The following is a 19,595-nucleotide window of genomic DNA, read 5'->3' as shown; positions in this document are numbered from 1 at the left end:
AATACAAAGTCAATTAATAGATGTCCCCTTTTGATGAAAAAAATAAATGGTCATGTTACCTCTGACTTACTTTCTCTGCAGTAGAGTCGGCAGCCTTGCTGAGGTGCAGGAAGGTCCTGCGCTGACTCGTCTGCCGGCTCTGCTCCAGAAGAAGTAAGTTACGTCGGAGGGGGTGGGCCCGGCAGACGCAGTCATTGCGGGACTTTGCCACAACTCCCTGCATCTGCCGGGTCCACCCCCTCCGATGTAACTTACTTCTTCTGGAGCAGAGTCAGCAGACGAGTCATCGCGGGACCTTCCAGCATGCGGCTGCTAGGTCCGCTCCAGAGCAAGTACGTCGGAGTGGGGTGGACTGGCAGCCAGCAGCTACAATCATCGTGGGACCTTGCTGCATGAAGGGAGAGAAAGGAGCAGGATTGCTGGAATGGAAGAGTGGTGGAGGGAAAGAAAGGGGGCAGGGTGGTATGGAAGGGTGGTGCTGATAGAATTGATGTACAGAGAAAGGGGAGAGACATAAGGGGAAGGATATTGGAGGGAGAGAAAGGGGGCAGATGCTGATTGAAGAGGGGTGGATGGCGAGAGAAAGGGCAGACATTGGATGGTAGTGGGGAGCCTATGCTGGATGGAAGTGCAGATGGGAGAGATAAGGGAGCAAATGCAGAAAGGAAATGGGAGGAGAGAAAGAGGGCAGCAGACGCTGGATAGAAGTGGACAGAGAGAGGAGAAGGTACTAGATGGAAGGGTTGGAGAAAGAGGATACATGATGGAAGGAGGGGATAAATAAAAGGAGGGCGGAGAAAAGGATTGAGTTAGGGAAACACTGGAGGGGTGAGGGAAAGAGGTGGCAAGCTTTAGGTAGACAGTAAAAAAGGACATTGATGAGAGGGTAGTAAGAACGTAATCTAGACAGATGCAGAAAATAAATTGAAAAGGAAAATGAGGGAAAAAAGGGATAGGGATTGCAGAGGAGAGGTGTGGGAGAGGGAAGGAAAGGAGAGAGATGCCAGACCAATGGGGGTGAAAGGAAAGATGGAAGGGGGAGGCATACAGTTTCTGGAAGGGGCATAGAAGGAGAGAAGATGCCATATAGGGGAAGAGAGACAGCAGACAGTGGATGGAAGGAAGAGAGTAACAAGAAGATGAGGAAAGCAGAAACTAGAGAAGATAAAGGTAGAACAAAAATTTTCTATTTATTTATTGCTTTAGGAGACATGTGTCACTGTTTCTGTGGTGCACTGTATGCAGAGTCCAGCTTCTTACTGGTTCAATTTAACCTTTGTCTATGTATTTCTATTTTTTCCCCCCTTTTACTAAAGTGTGGAGCGTTTTTTAGCGCCAGCCATGGTGGTAGCAGCTCTGATGCTCAAAATTCTATGAGCGTCAGAGCTGTTACCACCGTGGCTAAAATCCACACCACAGTTTTGTAAAAGGGGGAGGGGTTAGTTTGTGATGACATATTCCATACAAGGCGAAGGTGTTTCTGTGTGTTTGAAAGACATGGTTTTTTTGTTAGGATTGACTGCAGGATTGATCTGTACTAGTCTGGCTTGTTTAGTTTTACAATGGGTGTATTGATGTTGTACTGCTCATTGCAGTATGTAAGATGCTGCCTTTTCCTAGGTACTCATGTGTGACATGTGGCTTGTTACTAAAAATCATGTTTTTCGTACAGATGGGGGTGGGGGGGGGGTCAAAAAATAATGGGCCCCGGGTGTTACATATGCTAGGTATGCCACTGCATTTAATACACCCATTCTACTTTCTATTTTCACACACTCTTTTCATTCATTTGTATCCAGACAAGTAAACAGTTTTGCCTATGCTATGCATTCTTGAAATGGTTAGAGAAGGTTCCTAACTTTGTGCCTTTTACTCCACTCAGCTAATTTCTCATGTGCATCAGGTAATAGTGTTTGCCCAGATGTCAGCATGGCAATGGAGTCTTCGGATGGGGCAGAAACAACATCCACGAACATGTGGCTCATGTCGGAAGATATTACTGAAGACTCTGGGGTGGTGAGCTCCCCATCAGATACCATATCTCTGGATTTACAAAATGACTGTGTAAAACCAAAACTGTCTTGGGATTATGAGGACTCTGTAGATGCGGACGTAACTTACATCGCACAGTTGTGTCCTGTACAGACCATATCGTCCAACAGCGACGACTTGTGGACTAACCATCAGAGGTATGTTGATTGTTTTTGCAGCCTACATTCAAAACCTTAGTTACATATATTTCAGGCAAATGTCCTTTAAAGCCAAACTATTTTATCTAACAAGTGAACAAAGATTAACTGCAAAGAACTCCTTTTAGTAAAAGAAAACAACCACCCCCCTCCTAATAATAACAGTATTTAAACCAAAGAACAGAATATCCCAGGTCACCTGATAAAACAGCATTCTGACAAAGGTTGAAAAAAGGTTAGGCGGGCCATGCTGATTTTCTATAAATATTGTGTGGTCTAACATTACTGTCAGAGTTCTTAGAAATTCCTTATGTTTTGATTTCTAAAGAAATTAAAGGACATTGAACTAAGGAGCCCTTTTACTAAACCTCAGAAAAATTTGCAGTTACTGTGGCTTAACACAGGACTTCAGCCCGCGGTAGCTGCAATTTTTGGATGCAGCAATCATTCAGGACATTCTCATTATCTTGCATTGCAGGTTGTGCGTTAACATTGAGATTAATGCGCAGCCTGTTTAAGGAGGAACGTAGGGAGAGGGGAGACATGATCGAAACATTTAAGTACCTCACGGGACGTGTCAAAGTGGAAGATGATATTTTCTTTCTCAAGGGACCCTCGGCCACAAGAGGGCACCCGCTCAAACTCAGGGGCGGAAAATTTCATGGCGACACCAGAAAGTATTTCTTCACAGAGAGAGTGGTTGATCATTGGAACAAGCTTCCAGTGCAGGTGATCGAGGCAGACAGCGTGCCAGACTTTAAGAATAAATGGGATACCCATGTGGGATCCCTACGAGGGTCAAGATAAGGAAATTGGGTCATTAGGGCATAGACAGGGGGTGGGTAAGCAGAGTGGGCAGACTTGATGGGCTGTAGCCCTTTTCTGCCGTCATCTTCTATGTTTCTATGTTAAGTGATCCTACATTAAAACTGTTTTAGGCAGTTAGCATACAGTAAGTGCAGCATGTTAACTGCCAAACATGCCCACTCTCTCCGCCTATACCACACCCTCTGGCACAAAAAGCTACTTAATGCCCAGTTTACTGCATGCTAATTGCAAAAATACCAGTAACCCCTTAACACTGCTCTGCACTTACAGTTAACATGGCATAAACTGGACATTAGCCTCCTAATTCTTTATATACTGCTCAAAATTGCACACACAAATTTGGACACGTGCCCAGATTGAGCATGCAATTGAAATTGCTTAACGAGCCAATTAGCACAATGATTGGGCACAAACAATTGATTGTTGGCGCTAATTGGCAATCTGTAAAGTGGGCTTGGCCATGAGCGAGGCATGGGTGGGCATTTCTAGGAATTGCACACAGTGTTTTCTATAGAGCTGTATCATTCAGGAGATGCGAGCCTAATTTAGGCATGGGGATTTACGCCAGAGTTCAGTTGGTGTAAATCCTCATGCCTAAAATTTGGTACAGATCCTGGTGCCAAGCGTTTATAGAATAAGCAGCATCCAACTTTGAGCACTATTTATAGAATAGCATTTAGGGCTGATTCTTTATAGCATGCCTTAGCACACGGTTGTCAATCAACCACTAGGCCAGCGTGTCACAAGCACCAGAGGCGCTTAGTGATGCCTAAGCATGTGTAACTTCCTGTGCAAACCATGCCTCTGCCTGCCTTACATGTGCTTAGGTATCAAAATGCACCTTCGTGCGCCCGAGTTAGGCACGTTAGTACAGTGCGCTTAATTTTTTTTTTAAACGTGCTTTGCCATTGGCTAGTTAGGTGGCAGTAGCATGCCTACCGCCACCTAACTTTAGCGCACGCTATAGAGAATCAGGTCCTCAGTGTGCTCTTTTGGCACCTATTTATAGAATTAGTCCTAAGTGCTTAACATGGGTTAGTAAAAAAAAAAAAAAAAAAATTCTAAACTTTTTACCACTCTTAAGGCTCCTTTTACTAAACAGTGCTAGAGGTTTTTAGCGTGGGCTGACGAGGTAACTGTTACGACATTCAAAGAATGCCTATGAGTGTTGGAGCATTTACCTCACTGGCCTACATTAAAAACTTCTAGCGCCTTTTAGAGTGCAGTTCTCTTGATGCAGCACAGAGGGCGCCTGTTCCGTTACAGCATCTGGGTGCCTGGATTCCATTCTAGAACACCCAGTGTAAACTCACATTGGTGCATCTAAAAGTAGGCGTGCCCATTTACGCCAGGTCAGTGGCAGATATAAATAGGTGTGCCTAAGGGCAGCATGCAACGCACATAACTTACAATATTCTGTAAGTTCAGTGCTTATGTGACATCACTGTGCATGCATGTATGTTGCCGTGAAGTTACACACTATAGCACCTACACACGCCCTTATAAAGTAGCACATAGGGCCCTGACGCATAACTGCAGTTTTTAAAATTGTCTTTTTTTATGCTTAGCCTTTGAAAATGTTGCACTTACTTTAGGAAAGGCTCTTTTCCGGGCATGTGTAAATCTGCAGAGGGCTGAAATGTGTTCAGAGCTATGGCTATGAATTCATCAAGTCCTACACCCCAAACTTTTTCTGCCATTCTGTTTTTAAATTTTGTAGCTTGTAATACAATGTGTTCCCGACATGAAGGGGGTATTCAGAAGCTGTTTGTTACGCTGTAATGCTGTGGAGGGCAGGCACATCAGCAGGATGGAAAGGGATAGGCAGCTTTGGAGAGCCAATGTTTTTCCAAAGCTTTCAAAACAAATCCGAATTGATGAAAAGCTGGACTTCTCAGTAGGGACTAAATTATAGCTGTTTCATTTATGTTGGCCTCTAGCAGGCTTCCTTGTACATTTGCTAGAAAATTAAGGAAGAGGGGACCGTCTCCAATCGCCAGGGCTTACTTTCTGGAGCAACGGACTGGAACGCATTTTCACCACTTCTTTTCAGACTCTAGTACAGGGGCGGGCAGCTTGCGACCCACCATTGCATTTTATGTGGCCTGTGAGACCATGGGAATTATATACATAAAATGCAATTAACCATTATACTTTTAGGCCTGAATTCTCTAAACGATGCTGTGGGTTTTTTTTTTAGAAACCAATAGGCACCCAAGCTCAGAAAAAAAAAAAGCCATTTACTGAGTTTCAAGTGCAAATCGGCACCAGAATCACGCCAATTAGGCCGCCTAATGCCACTTCCGGCATTAGCGATGCCTACAGTGGTGTTAGGCTTTGTAAAGCACCTACAGAGGTGTGATTCACATCACAGGTAGACGCTGGAAATATAGGCCAGGAAAACACTGGCCTACATTTCCTGTGCCTACCTTTGCCGGAGGCGTGATTCTGTAGCCCGCACCAGTGCATCATTGACACACAAACGGCCTTAGGCTTGGATTGTCTAAACAGTACTGGGTTTTTAGGCAGCCAAGCTCAGTAAAAAAACACTATTTAAAAGACGTTTTTAACTGAGTTTTAAGACACCTATTGGCGCCTAAAAAATTAGCTCCGGAATCATGCCTCTGTATGCGATTAGGCTGTCTAACGCCACTGTAGGCATGGCTTTAGACAGCCTAAAGCGCCTATGGGGGCCCGATTCACATCACAGGTAAGCACTGGAAATGTAGGCCAGGAAAATCCTGACTTATATTTCTGATACCTACCTGTGCCGGAGGTGTGATTCTGTAACCAGTGCCGTTGAATGAAACAAAGTCCTGAAACTCCCTTATATGCCAATAAGTAACAGAGAAATGAGTGGAGTGAATCTACTTGCAGCTGCAGTTACACTGGGAGGCTCAATTCTTTTATGGCTTACACATTTGTGTATAACTTTCACTAAGCTGCTAGAAGTAAGCACTAAGCAAATACTAACTCTTTATTTAAGCTTAAACACACTGCTAATTCAAAAGCAGTACAGGTAAGCTACAAGTTAGTTTTAGGTTACTCATGCTTTTATGCATTCTGGTGCCCAAAAACACATTTATCAACAGTTTACTGACAATGTTCCCAAACGAGTTCCAAACCTGTCTTGAGGAGCTTCCAGCTAGGTAGGTTTTCAAGATATCTGCAATTAATATTCATGAAATAAATTTGCAAACACTGCTTCTCCTGCATGCAAATTTCTCTCATGCACACTTATTGTCCATATCTTGAAAATCTGACTGGCTGGGATTCTCCCAGAACATGCTTGGAACCTCTGCTCTAAGAAATTTAAGCCCAGATTCTCAAAACTAAAATCGGCATTTAATGCAGTTGCTAAACTGGTTTCTAACGGTTTAGCCTGCATGCATTTTAGCGGTAGATTATCAAAACGGCTTATGGCAGTCTTTTGCGAGCTTTCTAGCAGTCTCTGACACTGCCATGCAAATGAGCTCTACAGTATGCAAACAAGCACTCTGGTGGATTCTTAAACATAGCCAAGCCATTCTACAAGAGCGGCGTCAGCTTTTGGCGGCAAAAATCAGCGACTGGTCTGGGGGTTCCGGTACAGTGACAGTACTGTAAAAAACACATCTCTGGCATGTGTTTTGAAAAAAAAAAAAAAATCCCAAATTGAAGTTCAGCAGGAGAGATATCCTCTCTCTTCTGCTACGTTGCCACCAACCAATACCCCACAACTCCCCTCAGCAGTGGGAGAGTTGTCCACACTCCCGCCCAACCAACACTCCCCCCCCCAAACAGCGGGAGAGATACCCAATCTCTCCCACCGCTAACCAACTCCCCTTGGCAGCAGGAGAGTTGCCCATGCTCTCCCGCCACCACGCAAACCCTCCCCATGCCACAGATGACCCCTGACCTCTCCCCCTTATCTTATTTTCTGACGGCTGGCCAGAGGGATGCCTACTTTCTCTAGCCAGCAGGCCTGCCTCTTCAAAATGGCATGCCTTCCCCACCCCAGTGCATCCTGGAATGCACCAGAGAGGGGCCTGAGGCATCCCGCTGCCAAGGGGAGTTGGGGGGTGCTAGTTGGCGGCAGGAGAGATTGGGCATCTCTCCCGCTGTGTGGGGGTGGGGGATAGAGGGTGGGTGGGTATCAGTTGGGCAGGAGAGCATGAGTAACTCTTCTGCTGCTGAAGGAGGTTGAGGGGGTTGTTGGTTGGCATTGGGAGAGATTGGGCATCTCTCCCGCTTTGGGGTGTGTGTGTGTGTGTCGGTTTGGATGGGAGAGCATGGGCAACTCTCCTGCTGCGGGGGTTGGGTGGTGTTGTTTGGGCAGAAGAGCCTGTCAGTGGTGTGTATTGGTTGGCGGCAGGAGAACAGGGGCAACTCTCCCGTTGCTGAGAGTAGGATGGTTATTGGTTGTTGGAGGGAGACACTGGGAATCTCTCCCACTGTTGGGGGGGGTTTCCATTTATTCTGCGCATGTGCCCATCTCTATAACTAGCGATGGGCACATGCTAATTTAGCGAGTCTTCGCTACTCTCTGCCAACATCATTTGCATGAACTTTTTTGGGAGAATGACTCGCTTTTCTAAAATCACTACTATAACACCTGCAACAGCAGCCCGTTAGTTTTTTACATGTTTTTTTTGAAAATCTAGGCCTCAGTGAAATGCTCTGGTTCCAAGGGGTTAACACCAAAACTTGTCAACTGCAATCATGTTCCAGGAATTATTTTCCAAACTGGTACTAGCTGAAAGGAAAGCTATCATTTACACATGCTCACAGAGTTATCAATATTTAAGAAGCAGCTAAAAACATCTATTTTTCGACAGTTCAGTGTTAGGATATGGTTATGAGGATATTTTGATATGGAATACTGAAGAGTATTGTGTTCTTTTGTTTTTAATTGTTGTTTTAAATATGTATGGTTTATTGTAACCTGCCTAGGTAATAGGTGTGCTAGAAATGTTTAAGTAAACAAAATTAATTTATCATCTATATGAAAGTAAGTTTGTTTGCTTTTTTTGGCCACCGCCACACATTGGGCGGAAGTTTTCATCATATTCTCTACAATGACACCCAGATCTTTTTCTTGGGCGCTAACCCCCAAAGTGGACTCTAGCATCTGGTAACTATGATTTGGGTTATTCTTCCCAATATGCATCACTTTGCATCAGTACACATTAAATTTTATCTGCCACTTGGATGCCCAATCTTCCAATTTCCTAAGGTCTGCCTTCAATTTTTCACAATCTGCTTTCGTTTTAACAGCTTTGAACAGTTTAGTATCATCTGCAAATTTAATCACCTCACTTGTTCCAATTTCAAGATCATTTATAAATAAGTTAAATAACACCTGTCCTATTACAGATTCCTGGGACACTCCACTATGTACCCTCTTCCATTGAGAAAAATGGCTATTTAATCCTACCCTGATAACTAATTCCTAATCTATAACTGAACTCTGCCTCCTATCCCATGACTTTAATTTTCTCAGGAGCCTCTCATGAGAAATTTTATTAAAAGCTTTCTGGAAAATCTATATACATTATATCAACCGACTCGCCTTTATCCACATGTTTATTCACACCTTCAAAGAAGTCAAGCAAATTTGTGAGGCAAGATCTCCCTCGGCTGAACCCATGCTGACTCTGTCCCATTAAATCATGTTTGTCTATGTGTTCCACAATTTTATTTTTTATAGTTTCCATTATTTTGCCTGGCACTGAAGTTAGGCTTACCAGCCTGCAATTTCCTGGATCTCCCTTTGAACCCTTTTTAAAATTCGGCATAACATTAGCTACCCTCCAATCTTCAGGTACTACAGACGATTTTAGCAACAGGTTAGAGATCGCTAACAGCAGGTCAACAATTTCATATTTGAATTATTTTAGTACCCTGGGATGTATACCATCTTGTCCAGGTGATTTATCACTTTTTAACTTGTCGATTTTGCTTGGTGCATCTTCCAGATTCAGAGATTTATTTTAGTTCCTCTGAATCATTACCCTTAAAAACCATTTCCGTTTCGGGGAGGTGGGGGGGGGGGGGGGCTAGGGTTTCTCTCTTCAATGTGGTGAATTCTGCTCACTCTCTTGCATTTTAGAAGTCCAACCCCTTGTCTGTGCACTGCGATCGATTTTCTCTCTCTCAGAACACAGACACACAGCTGTTTTTAAGATAACGTTGAGCTGGCGTTAGATTGAAAGTGTAGCATGGGGGCAGCGCACGCTAAAAACGCTAGCGCACCTTAGTAAAAGGAGCCCTTAGAGTGCAATACGAGGTTGTGAAGATTTGTGATCAATTTTTATACGGTACGATTCCAGAGTATTTCAAGGAAAGGACGACTGTTTACTACCCTAAAAGATCTTTGCACTCTGAAAATACAGCTTTGCTGAGGGGCAATGTTAATCTGAAATATGTAGAAACTTGTGTTATTCAGAATTTCATATTTCTGCTCTTAACACTGATTATAACAATATACCTGCCTAAATTCTCTTCTCCTTCCTAACTGCTTTCTTGCTTAAAAAAAAAAAAAAAATCTCTGTCCTCTGTTAAGTCATATTTTCTCTTCCTCCTCATAGGAAAAAGGGCAAGACTTAAAGTCCCACCCATTCCAGGGCTCACTGCTCATATATAAGAATCTAATAATCAAGACTACTCAGTCGATTCACTTTCCAAACAATCAAGATGAGTTTTATTCAGTGCAATCACTGTGGTGCTTTAATTCCAAGACACACCATTTGGAGGCTTAATAATAATAATAATAACTTTATTCTTATATACTGCCAACAATCTTGCGACTTCTAGGCGGTTTACAATAAAGGGAAACTGTAAATACATTAACTAGAAGCTGTACATACAGCGAATTAAGGAGTATTGCAGTGTACATCTGATAGTATCAACATTAATAGTAGTAACAACAGTTTGTGGGCTGCAAGGCCAAGAAGTGCCATGCTGCTTACAGAGAAGTAGAAATATTCCATGAATTGAATGGAGTGATCGTAGTTGGTGATTAGGGGTTAGGGTTAGCTGTTTACAAGATCAGGTTTGTGATGGTGTTACGAGGGTTGATGTCCTGGTTCGTTTTCTAGGTATTTTAAGAACAGGTAGGTTTTTAGGTGTTTCCTAAATTCTCCATAGTTGTTTGTGTGTGCAATTAGTTTTTCTAGGTCTTTACCCCATGTGGCTGCTTGGTACGATAGCAGTTGTTGATGGTATTTCTTATATTTGCATCCTCTGGCCGGAGGGGAGACAAATTTCAGGTGTGTTTTTCTTTCATGTCTGTTGGTTGGGAATGAGAAGAGGTCTGTAATGTATTTGGGGGCTAGTCCATTTAATACCTTGAAGCAGAGACATCCTAGCTTGAACTTCGTGCATGCTCCCATCGGCAGCCAGTGTAGGAGTCTGTAGGAAGGGGTTATGTGGTCGGACTTCTTCAGTCCGAAAATCATCCTGACTGCTGTGTTTTGTATCAGTTGTAGTCTATGCATTTGCTTCTGGGTGATTGTCAGATGGGTGATGTTGCAGTAATCCAGTTGGCTTAGTATTAGGGATTCTACTAGAATTCTGAACGCTGAAGTGTGGAAGTACGCCTTGATGGACCTAAGTTTCCAGAGAGTGAAAAACTCTCTTTTGATTAGGGAGTCTATATGGTCTTTCATGGTTAGACCTTGGTCTAGTACTACTCCTAGGATCTTCATCATTGGTTGAATGGGGTAGTTGAGATTGTTTATGTGTAGTGATTTTGTCGTTTTATGTGCGTGTGGTGAGGCTATAAAGAGTTTAGTTTTATCCGGATTGAGCTTCAATTTGAACTCTGAGGTCCATTGTTCCATCGTGTTTAGCGCTTCAGTTGCTGTGGGGGTGATTTCAGAGGGAGATGAAATAAACGGGATAATGATTGTGAAGTCGTCTGCATAACTAAATACTTTTATGCCTCGCTGGGTCAGCTGCGTACCTAGTGAAGCTATATAAACGTTGAAGAGTAGTGGGGATAGTGGGGACCCTTGTGGCACGCCTGATGGGTTTGTCCAGATTTTAGAGAGATTGCAATTGAAGCGAACTTGATAGGTGCGGGTTGTAAGGAATCCTCTGAACCAGTCCAGCACCTCACCTCCAATGCCGATTGCGTCTAGGCATTGTAGTAACTTTTTGTGATCCACCAAGTCGAAGGCCGAGCTCATGTCAAATTGCATGACTAAGGCTTTATGGCCCTTGCTGAATAAGTTACGTAGGTATTCTAGGATCGCTGCAATCACCGTCTCAGTACTAAACAAAGGTCTGAAGCCAGACTAGGTTTCATGTAGTAGTGAGAACTGATCTAGGTAGTTCATCAATTGGGTTTGTACCAAGCCTTCCATTATTTTTACGAAAAATGGGATGGATGCTACCGGTCTATAGTTGGTTGCTGATGTTAGGGGTAGTTTATGATTTTTTGGGATTGGGGTGATTATAATGTGACCATTTTTTGATAGGAATTTTCCGTTTTTGAAATTATTGGACATGTGAGTCCATAGTGTTATTTTAAAGTCTAATGGGGCTGCTTTCATTATGTTGGGGGGACAGGGGTCTAGGATGCAGTTTGATTTAGTGTATTTATTGTAGAGTTTTATGAAATTGTTCCATTCTAGGTCCTGAAAGGCGTTCCAAAACATGTCCGCTGGTATTTCATTTACATGTGTGTTGGCTATTTGCTGCTCATCTGTGTTGTTTGCTGGGCAGTTGATCTTTAGGTTCGCAATTTTTGAATCAAAGTATTGTGCTAGGTCGTCTGCTGATGGAAGTTTTGTGACGTGCGTGGATTGACTGTGGCGTGTGGTGTCGAATAAATTTTTAGCTAGATTGAACAATTCACGAGTGTTGACTCCTTTTGAACTTGTGTTGGATGTGTATATTTTGGATGAGTAGAAAGTTTTCCTTTTTTCTTTTATCAGTTGTTTGCATTCCTTTATGTTTGATCTCCAATTGTTCCTGTCAGATGTTTCACCTGTTTTGTTCCAGATCCTTTCTAGACGTCGTATTGATTGTTTCATTTTTAGTAGTTCGGAATCGAACCAGTTGTTATATTTATTTGAGCGGTTTGTTCTGTTTTGTTTAGGAGCTATTTTGTCTAGGATGGTTGTGCTTGTTTTCGACCACTGTTCCCAGAATTCATCCTCTTCGTTTGTCTCCTCTCGCGCTTCATAATGGGCCCCGTATTCCTCTGGGTTAATGTGGCCTCTTGTGAGATGTTCTTTTTTTCTTATCTTTGGGTGAGTTTTTTCTTTTGGTTGGTTCCAGATTAAATTAAAGTAGTAAGTGAAATGAGCGGACCAGATGTCATGGTTCCAGATGCCATTTGATATGGAAATAGTGGGATTTAGGGTTTCTTTTGAGGACATAGTTACCAAATCTAGCTGGTGGCCTTTTTCATGGGTTTGTGTGGTTGAAGGGAGAATGAAGTATAGGAACTCTGCAAACTTAAACAGGAATTGAATACAATTAAAGCAGCTTCCATCGCTCCACAAAATCATACCAACTTATCACCTCTGCCTCAAAGAATAAAACAACCCCAGAATAAATGTGTCACAGTAGGCTTAGGTAGACTGCGACATGTAACACAGAAATATCCACTTTCACAAATATTACCTCTACAAAATTCTTTTGATCCACTAGTGCACTGTGATGCTCAAAATATGGGTCACAACCACTATTTTGAGCCAGAGTGATTGGGGATCCCGTCTGCTCTAGCATACCTACACCACCAGGGAATAATTATGGTAGATGAGGTAAGCAATAGGCACTGCGGGGCAGGGAATGATGAGGCTATAACATTTCTTCAGGGGATTGGTGGGGTCAGTGAGGGGTGGAGTTTGCTTTTTTCTGCTGTACCAACTATTTTAAAAAAGCTTCCATTGGAGTATTGGGCTGCATGTTAGTGACCAGTGCTCCTGGGGAGCAAAATAATGCACCTTATGATGTGGATCAAAGTCTGCACTATTCCTTTACCACTGGAGTCACTAACCTGCATTACTGAGTTTCTGCAGGTTAGTGACTCTCGCGGTAAACTGTGCCATGGTAAAATGTCATTTTGCCACAGTTAGTTACATTTCCCCTTAATACTTTTTAGGCTTTCTGGAGGTGCACTTTAAGTACAAATGTACCTGGTAAAGTCGCAGGCACGTTGCGTTCCAATAATTTTGCGGTCACCGCCCAAGTCAGTTGTGCAGTGAATCCGCAATAAATCAATTGAAATCAAAATTTAAAACATACTTGTTCCAGGATGCTTTTGGACAATAACTGTCCTCTTAAGGACCAAATCAAGTTTTATCGCTTTTTACCCTAACCTATTGTCTTTTTCCCTTTCATTGTGCTCTTTCTCTCGCGATTGTAGTTCTCTCCTCTCTTCCCTACTGTTTGAAGTTAGTCCATCTTATGCGTCTTTTGGTATTGTTTAAACTTTTAAATTTGTTTTTATATAATTTTTATATTATACTTAGAAACGCTTAGAAACCTGATTAAGCGGTTAAAAATTTTTTTTTAATAAACTTGAAACTTTAAAACACAGTTCAGCAACAGAGGGATGTCCCAAGAGTACCCTTGCAATTTACACCAAATCCTAACCATAGTACACAGAAAAAAATGTGTGCATATATTGACCACCCTGAAGTCTGTGAACCTTCTCAGCAGGACATTTGCACTACCATCTCCCTATCAAACAGGCAAAATGAGAAGTGCTGCATTAATCTGATTTCATTTATTTTGACTTCCAGCTGATTAAACCCTAAACCCAGCAGAACATAAAAGGCAGGAGTGTTGGGGGTGGGGGAGGTTTAAACACAGAATACATGGGTAGATCAGGACCCCTTGGCCCACACTGCTCATTTGAATCTACTTGTTGTGCTGTTACAGGCCCTCTTAATATGACAGGATCTCAAATCTGTCAAGCTCTTTGTCTGCATACTATTTTGTGTTGCTTAAATCAAGGTCACCAGTCATCAAAAATAGAACAGGAAGCCCTAATTCTTGTAAAATATTTTTTTGCTTCTGCCAGCAACTCATTGTTGTTAGAATTTTGCTGCCTTGTATTTTAGAGAGAAGTAGCCCAAAGGTTATCTCATGCTTTCCACCAAGTAAAGAAAAAAAAAACCCAAAACCTGTGTGTGAGAAAATGTCATTAGTAATGTTTATCCATTGTGTAAGACTCTCATATTTTTCTTGGAATACAACTTAAGCAGAACAGTCAACAAAAGATAAGTGTGGAGTTTAAGGAGCAGAATTTTCCTTTTCCAACATAAATAAATAAATATATGAAGGAAAAATGTTCTTTGGTGACTTTCAAAATTTATGGAGATGAATGAATTCACTTTTAAGCTTTAAATTGGATTGAAATTTGTTACCCACCTTTCCACATAAAGTAGAGCAAGTTCCTTCCCCAAAGGCCTTAGTAGCATGTTAACACATGATAATTTGAGTAATAAGAGCATAAGAATAATCATATTGGGTCAGACCAGTGGTCCATCTAGCCCAGTATCCTATTTCCAAAAGAGGCTAACTTAGTTCACAAGTACCTGGCAGAAACCCAAATAGTAGCAACATTCCATGCTACCGATCCAGGGAAAGCAGTGGTTTTCTCTTATGTCTATCTCAATAACAGACCATGGACTTTTCCTCTAGAAACGCGTTGTACAATTTTTTTTTTACATAGTTCCCCCCCCCCCGACGTCCGATTCATCCCCCAGCCCCCCCCCCCCCCCCCGCACGGAGAAGCAGCCTACCGTTGGTTCCTGATGCCAGTGAGCCCTGCTACTTCCTCTGCCGCGGCCCCGCCCTTTCTCTGTCAGCGCTCCATCTCTTTGGAATAATATTCCGGCCCATTTACGGGAAGAATCAATTCTTCACCATTTTAAGACAAAGTTAAAAACATTTCTTTTCCTTGATGCTTTTGAGACCTAAATGTCCTTTTCAGGGCTACATAGTTTTATTTTTTTGCCACCCTTCCTTTTGTTTTCTTCCCTATATGTCTTTCTCTCTACTTGATCATTGTAGTTCTAGTCCTTTTCCCTTTTGTTTCTGTTGGTTTTTAATAACTATTATTGTTTTTAACGATATGCTGTTTCCCTAAATATGTTTTTTTAGTCAATACATGTTTTTAATGACATTGTACACCGTCTAGAAGGCTGATTGGGTGGTATATGAAACCTTAAATAAACTTGAAACTTGTGGTGGTTTGTATGAACCGATGCTCAAGTTGTTGCCCTGCAGATTTCTGCAATAGTAACTTTTGCTCAGGCAGTGAGTCTTGACTTTCCCCAGGGAGGCCAAATTACATTTAGAGTAACAAAAATTGATGCATTCTGAGATCCATCTAAAGTGTGAGTAGACACCGATAATCCCTGTCCTTGTGAACTCGCAGAACATTTGTGTTTTCTTTATGTAATAAAGCAAGGCCTGACAATAATCCAGTATATGAAGAACTTTCAACTGCTTTACTGAAGTGAGGCTTATAAAAGTAGTCGGAATGACTATAGATTGATTGATATGAAACTCTGAGACTACGTAGAGTACGTTTCCTGGGTGCACAGAACTACTTTGCATTTATGGTGGGTAATGTACTAAGTCTTGTAGTTCACTCACCTTTCTGACTGAAATGGTAGTCACTAAAAACATATGAGATATTAAACCATTGCTTGTCTGACAGCTTCAAAGGGAAGTTCAAGTAGCGGTGCGAAAACATTCAGATGCCATGCCAGACTTTCATGAGCCAAGCTACTAAAGGATGGAGAATGGGTTCCCATCCATTTTATGTTCTGTTCCCTGCTCCAATGAGTGAAGCGAGTCCAAGTAGAAGAATTTGAACTTTAGCTGAGAGTTTCATGGAAATCCTAAGATAAGAGATGAAAAGGAGTAAAGAGTCACAGAGTTACAGAAATTATAGCTTCCTCTTTAATATGGCCTATTTATCAGATCTTTGAATTTTAGTGTAAACTTTCTTGCAAACATCGGCACTGTGTACACAGAATTAACAGAGATTCTTTTTTGCACATTAAAGTTTAACATTCAAATCTAGAGCAAACAAAACAAAACTGCAGATATGTACAAGACGTAGGCTAATTTTATTAATGACAAAAAATGATATGCAAAAAATAATATGCAAACCCTTTTACCAATTACCAATCAAGGGACCCGACACGGTCCGTGTTTCGGACACACCTTCGTCAGGGGTCCATGGTAAAGGTAGAGGGAGAAAACAAAAAAATCATCACAGAAAAACTGTATAAAGGTAGCAAAAATAAAACAACGTCTCGATCCGTCACTGTAAAAAGTCGTCAAAACGACGTTGTTTTATTTTTGCTACCTTTATACAGTTTTTCTGTGATGATTTTTTTGTTTTCTCCCTCTACCTTTACCATGGACCCCTGACGAAGGTGTGTCCGAAACACGGACCGTGTCGGGTCCCTTGATTGGTAATTGGTAAAAGGGTTTGCATATTATTTTTTGCATATCATTTTTTGTCATTAATAAAATTAGCCTACGTCTTGTACATATCTGCAGTTTTGTTTTGTTTGCTTTCGGTTGTTTTTTCTGCAGTTTTAGGTTGGAACTCCTTTTTGTTCTTTTGCTTGTAACATTCAAATCTATACAGAATGCTGGTCATTAATAAAATGTGGGCGTCCTACAACCAGCTCCCAGCTTACCCATGGATTCTCCCATGGGCTTATCCACCTCATGTGCTCGCAATATGTCAGAGCGCATGTCTGCTCGGAGTGAAATTAGACCTTAAGCCAGCTAGCAAAGGAGACTAATGTGTCTTTTTCCATTTAGCAGAGATGATGAGCTGATGGTGGTGAAGAATGGAGATGAAGACATGTTTATAACTGCTCAGTTTCAGCAGACTTTGGCAGAACTTCATGAAGAATCAGGAGGTGGGTGAAAAACACACAAGGCGCTGAGATAGCAAGATTTAGTGGTCTCATGACCACTTAAAGATATACTAGTAACCTATCTGATATATCTGCGAGCATATTTTCATGTATGTCTGATTGCTGAATATGCTAGCATAATTTGATATGGATAAATTACCCATATAAAGTTAGCCCTGCTATTTCTGCATTTGCATTTGAATACCTAAGTCATATGATGATTGTGTTGAATATTGCCATTACCTGTACAGTTTGTATCCTTGTTGCCAGAGTGCTCTCCATATTTTGCCCCACCCCCACTTTGTGCAGCTAAATTTTGACCAAAAACAGCTTACCTATATAGCAAGATTTTCTGTTATCTGTGATAGTAAATTGAAGTGGCCCCTCCCCTCTTCCCACCCATTGTATTAATTGGTTTTGTTAAGGAGAAGAGCAATATTTTATTTATGTATTTATTTTTAAAATTTCTAGATCAGTGTGAGTTCATTTATGTTTTCTTTTCGTTCAATGTTTAATTGTTTATCATGCTGTATAATTTAATTCTCCTTTATGAGAGACAGTGCTTGCAATAAAGAAAGAAGAAAGTGTGGCATAGTGGTTAGAGCTACAGCCTCAGCCCCCTGAGGCTGTGGGTTCAAACCCTGTGCTGCTCCTTGTGACCCTGGGCAAGTCACTTAATACTCCACTGCCCATTATTAGATTGTGAGCCCACTGGGACAGACAGAGAAAATGCTTGAAGTATCTGTATGTAAACCACTTTGAGTGTGGTTGAAAAATTACAAAAAGATGGTATACAAGTCCCAATCCCTTTCCCCTGTCCAAGTAGAACTATGTGGAGTTCCTATTTTATAGACAACTGGCATAAATATATATATAAATGTATATATATATATATATATATATATATATATATATATATATATATATACACAAACATATGTAGTTAGGTGCAAATGCTTATGTCTAGATGCCACAGCAGCAAGATAGAAGAGTTTGCAGTGGAGGAAAAGGATACGGATAAGAGGGACACACATAACTTATAGCATTCTATAATTTTTATGTGTAACTGTGAGTCCTGTCCACTCTGTCCAGATTCTGTTCCTGTGTAACCCACCTCTGAAATATGAACACATCTACAGAATTGTGTGTAGCTGTTTTTGTGGTATTTACACACACATGCAGAGTCACCAAGGGTGGACCATCCCAAAACTGTAGATTTACCACCGCTGTGCTGGAGATTGAAGGCGAATGAATGAGGTTTTTCTCGCAGGCCCCAACCATGTCTAAAACCAGTTGTGGCAAAAGCACATTCCAAAAACTGACATATTTTAATCAATAAATAGAAAATAAAATTATTCTTTCTTTCTTTCTTTCTTAGCTGATCAGTTTATTTTTCTTATTGTATTGTTCCTAGCCTCTGGGTTCTGCTGTTCTCTTTCTTCTCTTAACTGTCTTGCCAGAGTCTCCTTGTCCATTTAGCACTTCTTTTCTCTCTATGTCCATCATCCAACTTCTCTGCATTCCTATCCCATAACCCCTGTGTCTTTGCCCAAGTATAACTGCCATGTTGAGCATCTCTCATTTCTGTGTCCTTATTCTTGCCCAGTCCAACATAACTCTTCTGTGTTCCTATTCCCACATGCCAGCATATCTTCCTCTGTTTTCCTTCCCTCTGCGCCCCCTCTCCCAGGGATCCAGCAAGGGTTCCTTGATCTTCTCTTGCACCTGCTCTGCCTACTGTTTGCAGGACCAGCACCTCTCCCTATTCCTTTTTTCTCCACAGGTCCTGGCACTTCTCTTCTGCAAATTCCCCCCCTCCAGAGTCCAGCACCTTTTCCCCTTTCTATGCTCCCTCTCTTTCTCACCCACTTCATTGGTTCTCTCTCTTCCCTAACTGACCTCCCTGTTCAGGACCTGTCTCCCTCCTTGCACCCTCCCCTTGCAAAAAACTGCTAAAGCCTGTTGCTTCTTCCTCTGTATTACCAAAATCCGACCTCTCTTTTACGAGCACACTACCATACTGTCATCACCATTTGCTTAGATTACTGCAACTTGCTTCTCTCAGGTCTTCCACTCAACCATCTCTCTCCCCTTCAATCTGTGCAAAATTCTGCTGCACAACTTATATTCCACCAGAGCTGCCATACTCACATTACCCCTCTCCTCAAAATCACTTCATTGGCTCCCCATCCATTTCCGTATACAGTTCAGACTCTTACTGACTTACAAGTGTATTCACTTTGCAGCCCCCCCCAATATCTCTCCTCACTTATCTCCCCCTGTACTCTCCCCCCCCCATGATCTCTGTTCATCGGGTAAGTCCCTCTTATCCGTATCCTTTTCCTCCACTGCAAACTCTTCTATCTTGCGCCGTATGCCTCGAAAAGACTGCCTGTGTCAATATGTTAAGCTCCATCTCTAGCAGTACACTTCGCCCTCCGTATTCACGATGATTGGGGATGAACAGACCTGCGAATACAGAAAAATCATGAATAACTTTTTCATGTTATTTGCGGTTTTCTATTAAACGCATATTCGCAGTTTTCTATTAAAAACCCTCGTGAATACGATAAAACCGCAAATAAGAAAAAAGATCACATTCGCAATTTTTGGTGAAAACAAGCTGGAAATCAGTGATTTTCTCTGTGCAAGCTGGGAATCGGCGATTTTCTCAATGCACACTGGGAAT

At 41.8% G+C, this 19,595-nt stretch overlaps 1 protein-coding gene across 9 annotated transcripts in view; it reads left to right on the top strand.

Moving 5' to 3' along the window:
- COBL (cordon-bleu WH2 repeat protein) overlaps positions 1-19,595 on the top strand; it is a 398,758-nt gene that overhangs the window by 354,477 nt on the left and 24,686 nt on the right. For 7 of the 9 annotated variants that reach the window (XM_033930509.1, XM_033930508.1, XM_033930507.1 and 4 more), the window contains 2 exons: positions 1,883-2,189; positions 16,809-16,909. In XM_033930509.1, coding sequence (XP_033786400.1) covers positions 1,883-2,189; positions 16,809-16,909 — 408 coding nt within the window. The remainder of the gene's footprint in view (positions 1-1,882; positions 2,190-16,808; positions 16,910-19,595) is intronic. The other 2 variants (XM_033930506.1, XM_033930505.1) reach the window with 2 other exon arrangements.

This window comes from Geotrypetes seraphini, chromosome 2 (genome assembly GCF_902459505.1).
Source record: "Geotrypetes seraphini chromosome 2, aGeoSer1.1, whole genome shotgun sequence".
Lineage (NCBI taxonomy): Eukaryota > Metazoa > Chordata > Amphibia > Gymnophiona > Dermophiidae > Geotrypetes > Geotrypetes seraphini.
The sequence above is the reverse complement of the archived record's forward strand: the minus strand, read 5'-3'. Positions and strand labels throughout refer to the sequence as shown.